Here is a 16,162-nt window from a genome sequence, read left to right on the forward strand (position 1 = left end):
CCTGTCTAGTCACGCCATTCTTTGTTTTCAGGTTTCTACGGACCATTTCAGTCATCCTGTTCTTGAACAAGCAGGACATGTTGGCTGACAAGATCTTAGCAGGGAAATCCAAACTTGAAGACTACTTCCCTGAGTATGTTCGCTATACAGTACCGGCTGAAGGTGGGTACTAAGATGGACGGAAAACACCCCATTGTTTAAATCATTGTTGATTTGACTCATATTCAATATTTATAAGCATTTATAATTGTTCATTATTTAAAATATATTATGAACTGGATCATAATAAATTATACAAATGTACTAACCTAAGGTTCACGCACTCCAGAAACGAAGCATCGTTGTTGTTGCTTCACAGTGAAGGACTCCCAAACCGATCCTCAAGATGTATTCAAAGGTTAACCCATTTTGGCAACTCACACTTTTTGAAAATGTGAATCAAATGGAATCATTTGCGCTGGCCCTGGAATCAACCTAATTTAGACCTTATGACACTATTACTTATAGATATTCCAGGGACTCTATTGCAGTATGTGAACAATAGCATTAACATGCCTTTCTTCCCATTGTCCAATGAGAATGGTTTGGAGCATGGAGAACAGTAGTTAGAGATATAAACATTTGATTGCAGGCACTGCCATCAGGCACTACACTGATTAAATCCGGTCCTAATGATATCCTTCTTCTGATGACATTTGTCTCTTTGTGGTCAGCCGTTCCAGACCCTGGAGAGGACCCTAAAGTGACCCGGGCCAAATTTTTCATCCGAGATGAGTTCCTTGTACGTATCGTTTTCATTCTGTACTGACTGTAGACCCTTGTTTCCTAGTGTTAACTTTAAGAGTCAACCATTTCAAGGTTTGAGTCATTTCCATTTCAGTTCAGTCAATTCACGAAATGAAGTGAAATGTGGATGTGTCTCTCCGCCGCCCCACAGAGGATCAGCACGGCGAGCGGCGACGGAAAACACTACTGCTACCCCCACTTCACCTGCGCCGTGGACACGGAGAACATCCGCCGCGTCTTCAACGACTGCCGAGACATCATCCAGAGGATGCACCTGCGTCAATACGAACTCTTGTGATTGGTTGCAGCCCACCATCCAGTCAGCACTCTGCCAATCCCGGCGCAGTTTGATTCCACTCCCAAAACACAAGGCCCTGTTACCAGGAGAACTACTGAAGCATCACAATGCTGTCATTTTGTTTGCCATTGTTGTTGTTTTCTATTTACTTTTCTCCTTCCTTTTGTTATTTTATCTATGGCCCATCTTGACTTTATTTTGTAGGTCTAAGCAGGGATGGGACATTGTGTGTGTGCCTCATCTTTTATTTCCAATGCCTTTATTCTGTTCATTCCACTAAGCCTTTTTAGACCTTTTTTTTGTTTGTTTTTGTTTGAAACTAGTCTTCTTCTTCTGTCATTTCTGTTGTTTTGATCTGGACCAGCTGAAGTTGTTATGAGGGTGTGTGAGAGTTGAGGGATCTGATGGACTCCTGTGAATGCTGGTTCCTCCCAACACCTCTCTCTCTCTCGTACTTGATGAAGGGGTGGGCAGCAGAAGTATCAGGTAACTTAATGCCGTCAAGGAAGTATACACATGATGTAGCACCGTGATATTTATTACTCTGTCACTTTTTGTTTATTTTGTATCATTTTATTGCAGGATGATGGAGAGCGAGGCTTTCAGGCTGTAGATTTAGCATAGAGGGGGTGGGGCTTGTGGGAGAATAGGAGGATGCTGGGAGTTTGAGTCCTATGCACCTCTGGCCGTAGGAGCAGCAGCAGCTTTCTGCCACGTGTCTAGATGGAAAGAGAAATACCACACTCACTTTGATTTGCCCACAGACGGTCCTTTTTACTTAGATCCTCTTGGGCAAGAGTTCTATCTATATATATATATATATATATATATATATATATATATATATAGATTTGTTTTTGTTGATTATCTTGTACAGACTGCAAAATGTAATGTTATTTTGTACAACTTTATTGAGAAAAAAACTACTTGTAGAAGATCTTTGTGCCTTGATAATGGCTGTACCTGTAAATTGAGCTCTGATGTATGTTGTTGACTGCGCTGTACAGCTTGATGTCAAACTCTATCTGACAGTAGAGACTGCAGGTAGGGCGTCTCTCTCTCTCTCTCTCTCTGTAGAGGTCAATTTTTCTGGTTTATAAAAAAGGAAAATGTTCTTTAGTAGAAAAAAGGAGGAAAAATTTGTGAGGGGTTAAAAAAAAAAACACACGGAAATCCTGTATACATTATGCAAATTAACCACTTACCTACCGCAGTGACCAGGTCGCAGCCAGAGACATTGCCTTCATCCTCCTTCGTTTTGACGGTGAACATTTCAATTTTTGTTTCTGATTCTCAGCTTTAATACATTACAAGATCAATTGACGTGTCCAAATCGCAACCTGGTGTTGTTTTACTACAGTAGGAAGCAACTTTTTAGATATGAAGTGTGTATGAGATGTATACATACGCGTGCCAGTAAATGTGTGTGTGTGTGCTTCGAAGCATGCATGTACTGTAAAACATATACACACATGCACTCATGCATTGTATATGTACATTGTACATATACATTTTATATTAATATATATGTACATATACATTTATAAAGATATACATATATTCTATAAATCTATATGTACAATTATACATAGTAATGTGTGTGCCTATGTGTATACATATTTATGAATGTCTAGAACGTATGTATGCATACACATGCATAGGCATCAACTTATATAGAATGAGAGGAGAAAGTAGTGATCAAGTCGGTCATGGACATGGAGAGCCCTTCACATTGCCACAGGTGTGAACCCAGTTAGATGGGCTGTTCTTTACACCGAACGGCAGCTTTCAATGTGCAAGTCTATTCTGAGAGCGAGGAGGCAGGAGTGATACATTTGTGTCAGGCCTTTATGGAATACGGAAAAATATTTTTATTTTAATAAAGAGGCACATCAGAATACTTTTTTGGGGGGGATGGGGTGGGTGGGGGTTGTCTAAACTGAATATGCGGGAAAATATGACAGATTATGTACACTTTGTATATGCATAAATTACAGTTATAAGAAACCCAGTGTCACCATCTTCCCTCGACTGTTTTCGTCCAGGTCACGTTTAAAAAGCTCAAAGATGGCCCTGCCATAGCTTATTCACCAGTAGATCAGAGATCAAATTTAAAAACATTCAAGTTGCCAATAATTTAAAAAGGGAAATGAGGGATAACGTAATTGATCAGTAAAAACTATCCCAGATTGACCCAGGCCCTCCCTGTAAAAGGTGCTGTTGGGTTCTATGTCACGACCCAGACCCTCCCTGTAGAAGGTGCTGTTGGGTTCTATGTCAGGACCCAGGCCCTCCCTGTAAAAGGTGCTGTTGGGTTCTATGTCAGGACCCAGGCCCTCCCTGTAAAAGGTGATGTTGGGTTCTATGTCAGGAGTGTCTACACAGGAGTCTTTGGAACATGGGGCCTCAGGTGACAGGTCACACAGATGTCCTCATACAGTTACTTTGACAGGTAATCATAGGCCCTATCTCTTGCCATTCACCTAGAACATTTCACCCTCTATTGGTTTCAGTCACACTTTACTTCAGGGGACTTTTTTTTAAAGCGGCCCGCCAAGCAAACTGTACGATCTAGGGGAAACTGTCAGAAGCCCTTGTGCTTGCCCATGAGATTGGTGGCCAGGAGCATGGAGGTCTTGGTGAGATGTAGGTGGGCCAAGAGCAGGAGGAAGACGACCATGGCTGTGGAACAGTAGATGGCCACCACGCTGCTCTCCTCTGGCAGGAAGCACTTGGCCAACTGGAAGTCCGTGGGAGAGAAGGTGCCCTGGAGAGAGCGGGAGAGGTAAACTTTAATTTAAAATGGAATTGACCCCAACCCTGAAGACTGAACAAAAATATAAATGTAACATGCAACAATTTCAAAGAAGAGTTACAGTTCATATGAGGAAATGTGACTGGGGAATACAGATAGGCATCTGATGGTCACTTAAGCTAGGGGTGTGGATCAGAAAACCGGTCAGTATCTGGTGTGACCACCATTTGCCTCATGCTGCACGACACATTCCTTTGCATAGAGTTGATCAGGCTGTTGATTGTTGACTGAAATTTTTTCCCACTCTACAATGCCTGTGCGAAGTTGCTGGATTTTGGTGGGAACTGGAACGCGCTGTTGTACACGTCAATCCAGAGCATCCCAAACTTGCTCAATGGGTGGCATGCCTGGTGAATATGCAGGCCATGGAAGAATTGGGACATTTTCAGCTTCCAGGAATTGTGTACAGATCCTTGTGACATGGGGGCAGCAGGTAGCCTAGTGGTTGGAGCGTTGGGCCAGTAACCGAAAGGTTGGTGGATCGAATCCCCGAGCTGACAAGGTAAAAATCTGTCATTCTGCCCCTGAACAGGCAGTTAACCCACTGTTCCTAGGCTGTCATTGTAAATAAGAATTTGTTCTTAACTGACTTGCCTAGTTTAATAAAGGTTAAAAAAAAGAACAATGATGGCGGTGGATGAATGGCACGACAACAGGCATCAGGTTCTCATCACAGTATCTGTGTATTCAAATATATATTTTTTTGCAACATATATATATAATATATTTTTTGTGTGCATATGGACAATTTCTGAGATGTTTTATTTCAGCTTATGAAACATGGGACTTTACATGTTGTGTTTATATTTTCATTCAGTGTAGTTAATTAGTTACCAGGATGAAGCTGGGGTTGTTGCGGTTTCTCCAGCTGAAGGAAGGAACGCTGATCTCTGGATGCTTGTTGTCATGGACCACCTTACAGGCACTGTGGGTGTGGCCACTCAGGATAAGACGGGGCTGGAACCACCAAAGTAACTGCAAAGTGGGATCAAAAGAATCCATCATATTTCTGTAATCACATGCCTCTAAAGCCGTGTTCACATTGGCCGTTTGAACTGACTCAAATCGTATTTATTTATTTATTTTTCCTGCGGTATGAACAGCCAAAAAAACACATGGAATCAGATATTTCTAGCCACATTTCAAACCAGCGTCCTAAGTGGTTTGAAGTCATATACACATTTGATTCCTGGCCATGCGACTTGTGTCTGAACGGTCAAATCTGATTTATTTGTCATCAAGTGGTTTTAGACTGTTAGTTGGTATCTTGTTGCTTGCTAGCTACTCTGTTTTTAATGTTTCTTTTATTTAACCTTTATTCAACTGTTGACGTGATAGCCAACTAGTTTGTTAATTGTTTAGAAACAAATGAGTGAATGTGCTAGAAAGCTAAACAGCTATCTAGCCAGCTAGCTAGTGGACTGCTGTGGCTGGCTAGCTAGTGGACTGCTTTGGCTGGCTAGCTAGCGGACTGCTGTGGCTGGCTGGCTAGCTAGTGGACTGCTGTGGCTGGCTGGCTAGCTAGTGGACTGCTGTGGCTGGCTAGCTAGCGGACTGCTGTGGCTGGCTAGCTAGCTAGTGGACTGCTGTGGCTGGCTAGCTAGCTAGTGGACTGCTGTGGCTGGCTAGCTAGCTAGTGGACTGCTGTGGCTGGCTAGCTAGTGGACTGCTGTGGCTGGCTGGCTAGCTAGTGGACTGCTGTGGCTGGCTGGCTAGCGGACTGCTGTGGCTGGCTGGCTAGCTAGTGGACTGCTGTGGCTGGCTAGCTAGAGGACTGCTGTGACTGGCTAGCTAGTGGACTGCTGTGACTGGCTAGCTAGTGGACTGCTGTGTCTGGCCGGCTAGTGGAGTGCTGTGGCTGGCTAGCTAGTGGACTGCTGTAGCTAGCCAAAAATAACTTGTTTTGAAAGTTGGATCATCTTATCCTTTGAGGCTTTAAAAGTGTTCTTACCACTATGATTTTGAACATTCAAAACAACTGGGAAATGTCCATGACAGGCATTATTGTCACCTTAGCTTGCTACAGAACTGAGTGATAGGAAGCACAAGTACCACCACCAATCAGTCTCGATCACTGCACTCACCCCCCTCGTTACTATGACAACTAGTGTAGCCTTGTCATCACATGACTGCTGTCTGAACACACACAATTTGGTCACTTGTAACTTGCTGTTTGTACAGTTAGTTGTCCAAAACAAACTTAACAAACAAAACTGATATGAGCATTAAGGCATGCAGTGTGAACAAGGCTGAAGAAGACCCAACATTTGTTAAGGTTTTCAGTCAGAAAGATGCACTCTTCAGAATGAGCCTTAGGGCTGTATCTCAATAATCTAAAGTGGCTTCCTCTCCTTCATCTGCACGACCTGAATAAAATAAAACAGGTGCAAGCAAGGAGAGGAGGCCACTTTAGACAATGAGTTGCACCCCAGGTGTTAGTTATATGACTGAGTGTGTGTGTGTGTGTAAGCTCACCCTTTGAGAAGCCTCCTGGGATAGCACGTCATAGCGCTCATGGAACACCTGGTGTCGCTCCTCAGGAGAGGCGGCGTCCTGCCCAGTGCACTCTGCATCGTTAGGTCGGTACAAAGGGTAGTGCTTCCGACAGAAGGTCAATACACAGTACATAACATACTGTAAGTGAACAATGCTAGGTGTTTTTGTATAATAGGTAGGCTATACACAATATGGATTTCATTTGCAACTAACCAATAACCCCACCCTCCCCCCCAGAACAGCTTCAATTCGTCAGGGCATGGACTCTACATGGTGTTGAGAGCGTTCCACAGGGATGCTGGCTCATGTTGACGCCAATGCTTCCCACAGTGGTATCAAGTTGGCTGGATGTCCTGTGGGTGGTGGACCATTCTTGATACACACATGAAACTGTTGAGCGTGAAACCCAGCAGCATTGCAATTCTTGACACTAACCGGTGTGGCTGGCACCTACTACCATACCCCATTCAAAAGGCACTTAAATCTTTTGTCCTGCCCATTCACCCTCGGGATGGCACACATACACAATCCATGTCTCAAATTTATTTGAACTCTTATTTTACCAGGTTAGTTGACTGAGAACACATTCTTATTTACAGCAACAACCTGGGGAATAGTTACAGGAGAGAGGCTTTTAAAAAAATCTATCTTCAAGTGACATCAATAAAGGATCATAATTTTTACCATGTCATGGAAAGAGCAGGTGTTATTAACGTGTTGTACTAAAAATACCTGTGAAATCAACATCGCTATTTAAAATATTATCATTATATTTACTCGACTCATTAGCACGGATAGAGAAGCTTGCTTTGGAACCCTAGTTTACATGTTTTATTGGTCAGATAAGTGCAGGCGTGAGAAATTTCACCAGTGGGGAGAGAGCAAGAGAGATGTACACATTGATGGCGCATGGCTTGAAGTGCTGAGCATCATGAGATGATGTGAACTGGAACAGGTTTAGGCTATTATAACTTCACAGAATTACAGAATTATATACTAGACATACACTACCATTCAAAAGTTTGGGGTCACTTAGAAATGTCCTTGTTTTTGAAAGAAAAGCACATTTTTTGTCCATTAAAATAACATCAAATTGATCAGAAATACAGTGCAGACATTGTTAATTTTGTAAATGACTATTGTAGCTGGAAACGGCAGATTTTTTATGTAATATCTACATAGGCGTACAGAGGCCCATTATCAGCAACCATCACTACTGTGTTCCAATGGCACATTGTGTTAGCTAATCCAAGTCCTCAACTAGCCTAGCTGCTAGCTAGCTGCATATCAAGGTAGCGGTGTTTTCTTGAGGGCTTGGTTAGTCATTGTGGCTGGGACCGCAGATTGTCCCGGGTTTGTGGCTGTCTAGATCCCTGCTGTTTGTTGTTTTCAATCTTCCCTGTGACCTGCCCTGTCTGGAACTGTGAGGAGTAACAACGTAAACTACTTTAGTAGCTACCATGACAAAGACCACACCTTGCGGGAGTACCGTTGAGGACAGTGGGGTCTCTCTCTCACACGTGAAGGATCTTTTAAACAAAAATAGTTCTACAAGCAGTTGTTACAACAACAAGAAAATAGCTTCAAGTGTTTTGTCCAAATATTGGTGGATTCTACTAATAAAAGAATGGAGGACCTGACCAGAGAGGTCCAGGACCTGAAGAACAGTTTGCAGTTCTCCCACGGTCAGCTCAATGAGTTGAAACAGGAGAACGGCAAGATGACAGCAATCTGTAAGTCATTGAGAGAGGACATCAGATCTGTGTGTGAGGCCATGATAACAATGACAGATACATCGGGGGACAGTCAAGGTGGAACAACATGGTTGTGGATGGAATTGCAGAATCTCCACATGAGACATGGATGGAGTCTGAAGACAAAGTGAGGGAAATGATCTTTGAGAAATTGAAGATGGACCACAGGAAGATTGAGTTGGAACGTGCCCACAGGACTGGAAAGCCCACAACCGGCCCAGGTGACAGGCCCTGACCGATAGTGTTCAAGTTCATGAGGTTCAAGGACAAGGTAGCTGTTCTGGAAAGAGCCAAGAACTTGAGAGGAACATAGAAGCTGCCAGAGCGTGTGGGGACATTGCTTACATCTGCTATGAGAGGCTCATTGTCCACCCTCCAGAGCCAAGCCTATGGGTTCGTAGCTTCAACCCTGCAGCACACACAACAATTGATTAATGGACTGCTGAATGTATATTTTGTTCTCTTGCTTTGCTTGCTCTTTTCAGTTATGTCTAATAAGCTACCCAGGAAAGTGTTGAAAATAGCCCATTTAATATATGTAGCCTTAAAAATAAGGTTCATAAAATCAATAACTTGCTAACATCAGATAACATTCATTTATTAGCCATTTCTGAGACTCACTTAGATAATTAATTCAGTAACTAAATATTATGTGTGAAATGCTTGATAGTGTATGTGATGTAAACAAAGAGGTCTACTTTCTTGGGGACCTGAATATTAACTGGTTTTCATCAAGTTGTCCGCTCAAGAGGAAGCTTCTTACTGTAACCAGTGCCTGTAATCTTATTCAGATTATTAATCAACCTACTAAAGTGTATACAAACACTACAGGAACCAGAACATCTACATGTATCGATGACATTTTTACTAATTCTGTAGAACTTTGTTCTAAAGCTGTATCCGTACCCATTGGATGCAGTGATCACAATATAGTGGCTATATACAGGAAAGACAAAGTTCCAAAAGCTGGGCCTAAAATAGTGTATAAGAGATCATACAAAATATTTTTCTGTGACTCATGTTCAAAATATTTGTTGGTCTGATGCGATTAATGAGGAGCATCCAGACGCTGCACTTGATGAATTTATGAAATTGCTTCTTCCAATTATTGATAAACATGCACCTGTTAAGAAACTGACTGTTAGAACTGTTAAGGCTCCATAGATTGATGAGGAATTGAAAAACTGTATGGTTGAAAGAGATGGGGCAAAAGGAGGGGCTAATAAGTCTGGCTGCACATCTGACTGGCTGATTTACTGCAAATTGAGAAATGATGTGACTAAACTCAACACAAAGAAGAAGAAACTGCATTATGAAGCCAAGATCAATGGAGTACTTTATATGAAATTATGGGCAGAAAGAAATATTCAACTCCATCTTTCATCGAATCACAAAACCACTTGATGTTGCCAATTATTTCAATGATTACTTAATTGGCAAAGTGGGCAAACTTAGGCAGGAAATGCCAACAACGAACAGTGAGCCGTATTCATGCATTAAAAAAAAACTAATAATGAAAGAAAAGCATTGCAAGTTCTGTAAAGTTATTATGGGAGAGGTGGAAAAATAATTTTTTCGATCAATAAATGACAAATCTCCTGGCATTGACAACTTAGATGGAAAGCTACTGAGGATGGTAGCTGACTCTATAGCCACTCCAATCTGTCATCTTTAATCTGAGCCTTGAGGAAAGTCTTTGTCCTCAGGCCTGGGTGGAAGCAAAGTCATTCCGCAACCCAAGAGTGGTAAAGCTGCCTTTACTGGTTCAAACAGCCAACCTATCAGCTTGCTGCCAGCTCTTAGCAAACTGTTGGAAGAAATTGTGTATGACCAAATACAATGCTATTTCTCTGTAAACAAATTCACAACAGACTTTCAGCATGCTTATAGAGAAGGGCACTCAACATGTACTGCACTGACACAAATGACTGATGATTGGTTGAAAGAAATTGATAAGAAGATTGTGGGAGCTGTACTGTTAGATTTCAGTGCAGCCTTTGATATTATTGACCATAACCTGTTGTTGAAAAAACATGTGGCTTTTCAACTTCTGCCATATCGTGGATTCAGAGCTATCTATCTAATATAACTCAAATTGTTTTCTTTAATGGAAGCTTCTCTAATGTAAAAAATGTAAAGTGTGGTGTACCGCAGGGCAGCTCTCTAGGCCCTCTTTTCTATTTTTACTATTGACCTGCCACTGGCATTAAACAAAGAATTTGTGTCCATGTATGCTGATGATTCAACCATATACGCATCAGCAACCACAGCTAATGAAGTCACAGAAACACTTAAAGAGTTGCAACCTGTTTTGGAATGGGTGGCCAATAATAAACTGGTCCTGAACATCTCTAAAACTAGAGCATTGTATTTGGTACAAATCATTCAATAAGTTCTAGATCTCAGCTGAATCTGGTAATGAATGGTGTGGCTGTTGAACAATTTGGGGAGAGTAAATTACTTGGCGTTACCTTCGATTGTAAACTGTCATGGTCAAAACATATAGATTCAATTGTTGTAAAGATGAGGAGAGGTCTGTTTGTAATCAAGAGATGCTCTGCTTTTTTGACACCACACTCCAAAAAGCAAGCCCTCCAGGCTCTAGTTTTGTCCAATCTTGATTATTGTCGAATTGTGTGGTCCAGTGCTGCAAGCAAAGACCTAGTTAAGCTGCAGCTGGCCCAGAACAGAGTGGCACGTCTTGCTCTTCATTGTAATCAGAGGGCTAATATAAATACTATGCCAGTCTCTCTTGGCTAAGAGTTGAGGAGAGACTGACTGCATCACTTCTTTTTATCAGAAACATTGTGTTGAAAATCTCAAATTGTTTGCATAGTCAACTTACTCATAACTCTGACACACACACCCCACCAGACATGCAGTCCCCACAGTCCCCAAATCCAGAACAAATTCAAGAAAGCGTACAGTATTATATAGAGTCCTTATTGCATGGAACTTCCGTCCATCTCATATTGCTCAAATAAACAGAAAACCTGGTTTAAAAAAACAGATAAAGCAACACCTCACAACGCCTCTCCCCTATTTGACCTAGATAGTGTGTGTATGCATTGATTTGTAGGCTACGTGTGACTTTAAAAAGAAATGTATGTAGTTCTGTCCTTGAGCTGTTCTTGTCTATTAATGTTCTGTATTATGTCGTGTTTTGTGTGGACCCCAGGAAGAGTAGCTGCTGCTTTTGCAACAGCTAATGGGGATCCTAATCAAATACCAAAGCTACTTGTTAAATCCACTTCAATCAGTGTAGATTTATTTTACCTTTATTTAGGCAAGTCAGTTAACAACAAATTCTTATTTTCAATGACGGCCTAGGAACAGGCCGTCTGCCTGTTCAGGGGCAGAACGACAGATTTGTACCATGTCAGCTTGGGGGTTTGAACTTGGAACATTCTGGTTACTAGTCCAATGCTCTAACCACTAGGCTACCCTGCCGCAATGGATGAAGGAGAGGAGACAGGTTAAACAAGGCTTTTTTAAGCCTTGAGACAATTAATAAATGGACTGTGTATGTGTGCCATTCAGAGGGTGAATAGGCAAGACAAAATATGTAAGTGCCTTTGAATGGGGTATGGTAGTAGGTGCCAAGCTCACCCGTTTGTGTGTGTAAAGAACTGCAACACTGCTCGCTTCAACCCTCAACAGTTTCTTGTGTGTATCAAGAATGCTCCATTACCCTAAGGACATCCAGCCAACTTGACACAACTATTGGAAGCATTGGAGTCAACATTGGCCAGCATCCCTGTTGGATACTTTCAACACCTTGCAGTCCATGCCCACAACAAATTGAACACAATATTAGGAAGGTGTTCCTATATTTTGTACACTCAGTGTACAATGACACCGCAAGGACCTATAATTAACTAAAGTAGTCTCAGTCACTTCGCAAGCACGCACACACACACTAAACCGTACCTGCAGGATGATAGGTGATGAGCGGGGAAACTTCTGCATGTCCTCCTGACAGTATGTTCTCATGCTGCTTGTCCGGTGGCTCTGTGAAATCCACAATATCATTACAATCTACTTTCACATTAGCAATGGGAGTAACATAATGTTGACAATGTGTAGGGACATTCCTTCCTCTTTCGTGACAACATAATGCTTACCACGTTTCAAAAATACATTTCTGGGGATGTTACTGAATAAAGTCTGGGATTAACTCCAAACATTTGACCCACATATTGTTGGCGCTGAGTAACATGCAAAAGCCATATGGTGACTCTTGATTGCACTCGGGAGAGAAATACTAATTTTTTTTGTCAATGCTCAAATCTCTTGCTTCTTTCCAAATCCCAATAACCCCCATTTTGTTTGTGTGTTTGTGTGTGTGGCATTGTTGAGGATGATGGTTGCGATTAAGATCACCAGCACTGAACAGTTGAGAGCCTGAGAGAGGCTGTACAGCTCGTTTTCCACATGCTCGCAGATGGGGCAGCGGTCTCCATGCATGGCCATACTGTTCACCAGTACAAAACTTTGTGGGAACACACACACATTAATGATGCTACAAGGATTGAAGCTAAGCTACACATCAACGTGACTAACCACATACAACACATTGTTAAACTGTTTACATGCATAATTTTGAGACAAGGCTAGATGACACTATTTACAGTAAAGTGACCTACTTGACTCCCTTGTTGGTTACGATCCGGGCAGAGGTGACATTGAACACCCTCTCGAAGCGTTCAAGTTTGTACCAGCTCATTCTGTTCAAAGATGTAAAAATAATAATAATAATGTTATGTCAAGAGAAAGTGAGCACAAGCACAGGGCTAGGGCCTACTAACGCACACCAACTACAGACAACATAACTCCCTATTGTTAGCGGAACTAGTTGAGAATAGAGAGAACAACGTTGTCGACATGTTCTTGGTAGCCTCCATTTAACAGTGAGACTTCTGAACTTAACTTACTCATGATGGAAGCCGATGTCATGGTTACCAATGAGGGCTATAAGCTCCACGTCTCTGGGATGTCGGAAGATTTGTGTAAAGCGGCGGACGTCGTCCTCCCAGGCCTGAAGAACACAAGGTGCATATTCAGATGGTCACAGAGGAACAGTTTGAGCTGGGGTATCAACATCTGCCTCAACCCCTCCTAGCACTAGACACAGTAGGGTGTGTACTACTGTTATTTAATTCCTCCCTCAGTTACATTTAGGTTACATCATACCATTACCTCATAATAAATGTAATGAACTCCCAAACACCTACTCCCATTCACTGTCTGTGTTTCTACTAAAGCACAACTGGTGGAGGTTAGTCACAACTCAAGGACAATCAAATCAAGGAAAATGAAATTGGAAGGGCCAATGCTCAAATCCACGCACACACACACATCCCCTTGTGTGCCAACAGATTATGTTATTATCACATATCCTGAGTAGTCTAGCTGTTGGCGGTGTGTGTGGTCTATCATTTCTGATAACCGACAGTGTCCATCAACTAACCTTTGGGGAGCTCCATTTCCCCTCGTCGAATATGTCTCCCAAAATGAAGACCACCTCTGGCTGTAGGACCCCCAGTGCTGTCTGGAAAGCTCTCTCCATCTGCCATTCTCTATCAGGGAGGAATGTACAGTACATTATTATTAGGGCAGGGAGATTTCCTGACCATGTGGAAAGACCACAAGGAAGGACCACTAGGAAAAACTAGCCTATTACTAGCCTATTACAGTCCAGAGTTGTCCTGGCGAGACCTCATAAGAAAATACTCCTGGCCCTGATGATAATCTGTTGGTCATGACTCCACAACTCTACCAAGATACAACCACCTTTGATTGAAAGTGTTGTTGTCCATCATGCTATATAATGTATTTAATAAATCCTGGTAGCATCCTCCCAATGAAAAAAACTATTGAAACTGACCACTAGAACTCATTTTGTGAACCATGTGAACATGAAGCATTGCAGTCAAAGATGTGATCCGGTTTAGTGCCCTAGCTGGTGAAGTTGGATGCCATGGTGATTTCATATTATCTGATATTAAGTTGAGCCATCTAAGAGGATTAATTCTATTCCTGTCCTTTAAAAAAAAGCTCCCACTTTCCATGATTTATGGACGTGTTTGGAGGGACTTGTACTGTCTGTTTCTGTTCATTGTTTTCAGATTTTATTTTTTTGTACATCTGATATGAGATGCAAATGACAGTTTTGACCAAAGAGAGGTTTGAAATGCACACATTCAACAAATGACAGTCCTACCGGGATGTAAAACACACAAAAATAAACTATTTTTTTAAATTAATATTATAACTAAAATCAAATACGCACAAGCAATGAAATTGGAATAGGAGTTTAAAGCCTACCTTCGCAGTTTGTCGAACCAGTGTCCCTTTATTGCGCCAAGGAGGTGGGTATCCGACAGAAACAAAGCGCGAAGCGGGGGGACTCCCTTGCCGCTGTCTCTATCCAACTTTGGCCACGAACAACGCAAAATTGCAGGGTAATATATCAAATATTCACAGAAGATAAACACGCAAATGACAGATAAGAACAGAGTGAAAGTAAGGCCCCATTTATATTTGCAACTCAGTCCGTGCATGTCTAAAAACGAAATGGCAATCTGTTCCAGTCACTGCTGGACAAGGCGAACTAAATCCTGCTAAATCATTGAAAATAACTTGCCCTAGATAAACGTAACGGCTTAAGAATTGTACAGAGGACCCATGCACTGCCTAAAAAAATACGCATATTCGTCTGTATCAATAGTTTTTGGTCCGTTTAGGATTGTCATGCGACAGCAATCTTCCAAATATGACTCGCGTGGGATGTCTAGTCAAGAGAATGCGGAGGCTGAATAGTTGTTGGTGGCAAAGTACTTTGTATATATATCAATATTTGACTGCAATTATTGATTAATTTGGCTACAAAGTCCTCAAAACTAGTTTAAGGCATTAAGCGCGATGCAGTTTGAGCATGTGAAAGAAAGAGAGATAGAGTGTGTGTGTGCTGGAGTGCGTTCAGTTCACGTTAACGTTTACACTGAACCACACGTTTACACAAAACGTTCCTCAAAAAAACGGTGTGGACCTTTCTTCGAGAGCCTTTGAGGTAGCATACTTTTGCGCCCGTTTGGTGTGTGTGTGTGGCCTGGTAAACATAGGTGTGACCATCTGAAATCGCAAAACTCGTGCAGCACACCATATGATAACTGCACTCTGATCCACCATAATTTCAACGTTTTTCAACTGGTCGTTCAATACAGTAGGTCTACCGTTTTCGTTGAATTCAACGTTGCACACCGTTCTGTCGTACTGAACGCAACCCCGTTTGACTTGTTGTTAAACTACTGGGCAGGACGAACCACAATATTCATCAGAGATGGATCAGATTCGTAATTATACAAGCCTGACTGGTACTGTATGTGTCACTTTTTCACGTGCATTTTAATTGACTTGTGACTAGCTACATTGTTTTGATGGCAACAGTATAAAGTTTGTATTTGTCAACCATCCACACATCTAAATTCAAATATCTATCCGTGTGATGAAATGTACTGAACGGGTAACTAAATCCAGTTGAATTCAATCTGTTTTTGAGAGTACTCCTTTTGATACATATTTACCCATTGTAGAAGTGCTCAGAAAGTGACTTTTTTGGTGATAAAGGTGCTAAAAGTTGACCCGTTTTGCGTCCCTCACCCTACAATTAGACGTCCATGTCTTCATCACTGGAAAATATTAAAGGTTCAGATTGATATCATTTAAAAGCTTACAAACAGGGTTGTGAAATTAATTTATAATTGAAGATTATAATTTATTTTGTATTATTATGCCAATTTTAACCTTTCACATCAACCTTTAACGACACTAAGGTAACCTGCCTACATGACTACCGACCCGTAGGACTCATGTCTGTAGCCATGAAGTGCTTGAATAGCTGGTCATGTCTCACATCAACACCATTATCCCTGAAACCCTAGACCCACTCCAATTTGCATACCGGTTGAACAGATCCACAGATGATGCAACCTCTTTTGTACTCCACACTGC

At 41.8% G+C, this 16,162-nt stretch overlaps 2 protein-coding genes across 6 annotated transcripts in view; one reads left to right on the forward strand and one right to left on the reverse strand.

The window, feature by feature from the left end:
* Nucleotides 1-2,423, forward strand: part of LOC139420185 (guanine nucleotide-binding protein G(olf) subunit alpha-like) — a 62,410-nt gene extending 59,987 nt beyond the window's left edge. For 2 of the 5 annotated variants that reach the window (XM_071169978.1, XM_071169981.1), the window contains exons 10-13: nucleotides 32-162; nucleotides 329-397; nucleotides 714-781; nucleotides 938-2,423. In XM_071169978.1, coding sequence (XP_071026079.1) covers nucleotides 32-162; nucleotides 329-397; nucleotides 714-781; nucleotides 938-1,084 — 415 coding nt within the window. In that variant the 3' untranslated portion in view covers nucleotides 1,085-2,423. The remainder of the gene's footprint in view (nucleotides 1-31; nucleotides 163-328; nucleotides 398-713; nucleotides 782-937) is intronic. The other 3 variants (XM_071169980.1, XM_071169982.1, XM_071169979.1) reach the window with 2 other exon arrangements.
* A 495-nt stretch (nucleotides 2,424-2,918) lies between these two features.
* On the reverse strand, nucleotides 2,919-15,126 carry LOC139420187 (metallophosphoesterase 1-like). Its single transcript, XM_071169986.1, has 9 exons — nucleotides 14,477-15,126; nucleotides 13,620-13,728; nucleotides 13,084-13,187; nucleotides 12,796-12,876; nucleotides 12,533-12,641; nucleotides 12,080-12,160; nucleotides 6,375-6,497; nucleotides 4,734-4,874; nucleotides 2,919-3,851 (listed from the first exon to the last, which is right to left on the reverse strand). Exons 1-9 carry the CDS (start codon nucleotides 14,710-14,712, stop codon nucleotides 3,669-3,671), a joined length of 1,167 nt encoding a protein of 388 aa, XP_071026087.1. The 5' UTR covers nucleotides 14,713-15,126; the 3' UTR covers nucleotides 2,919-3,668.
* Nucleotides 15,127-16,162: the final 1,036 nt, after the last annotated feature.

Source organism: Oncorhynchus clarkii, chromosome 11 (assembly GCF_045791955.1).
Source record: "Oncorhynchus clarkii lewisi isolate Uvic-CL-2024 chromosome 11, UVic_Ocla_1.0, whole genome shotgun sequence".
Taxonomy (NCBI): Eukaryota; Metazoa; Chordata; class Actinopteri; order Salmoniformes; family Salmonidae; genus Oncorhynchus; species Oncorhynchus clarkii.

What these genes read in the sequence shown, in the direction of transcription:
- LOC139420187 (XM_071169986.1), bottom strand. Translation starts at nt 14,712, where the DNA reads ATGCACGGACTGAGTTGCAAATATAAATGGGGCCTTACTTTCACTCTG. An exon ending in GTAACCAACAAGGGAGTCAA is followed by an intron (nt 12,642 to 12,795) that starts GTAGGTCACTTT and finishes GTTCCCACAAAG; the next exon opens with TTTTGTACTGGTGAACAGTA. An exon ending in CATCACCTATCATCCTGCAG is followed by an intron (nt 6,498 to 12,079) that starts GTACGGTTTAGT and finishes TTCTGTCGGAAG; the next exon opens with CACTACCCTTTGTACCGACC.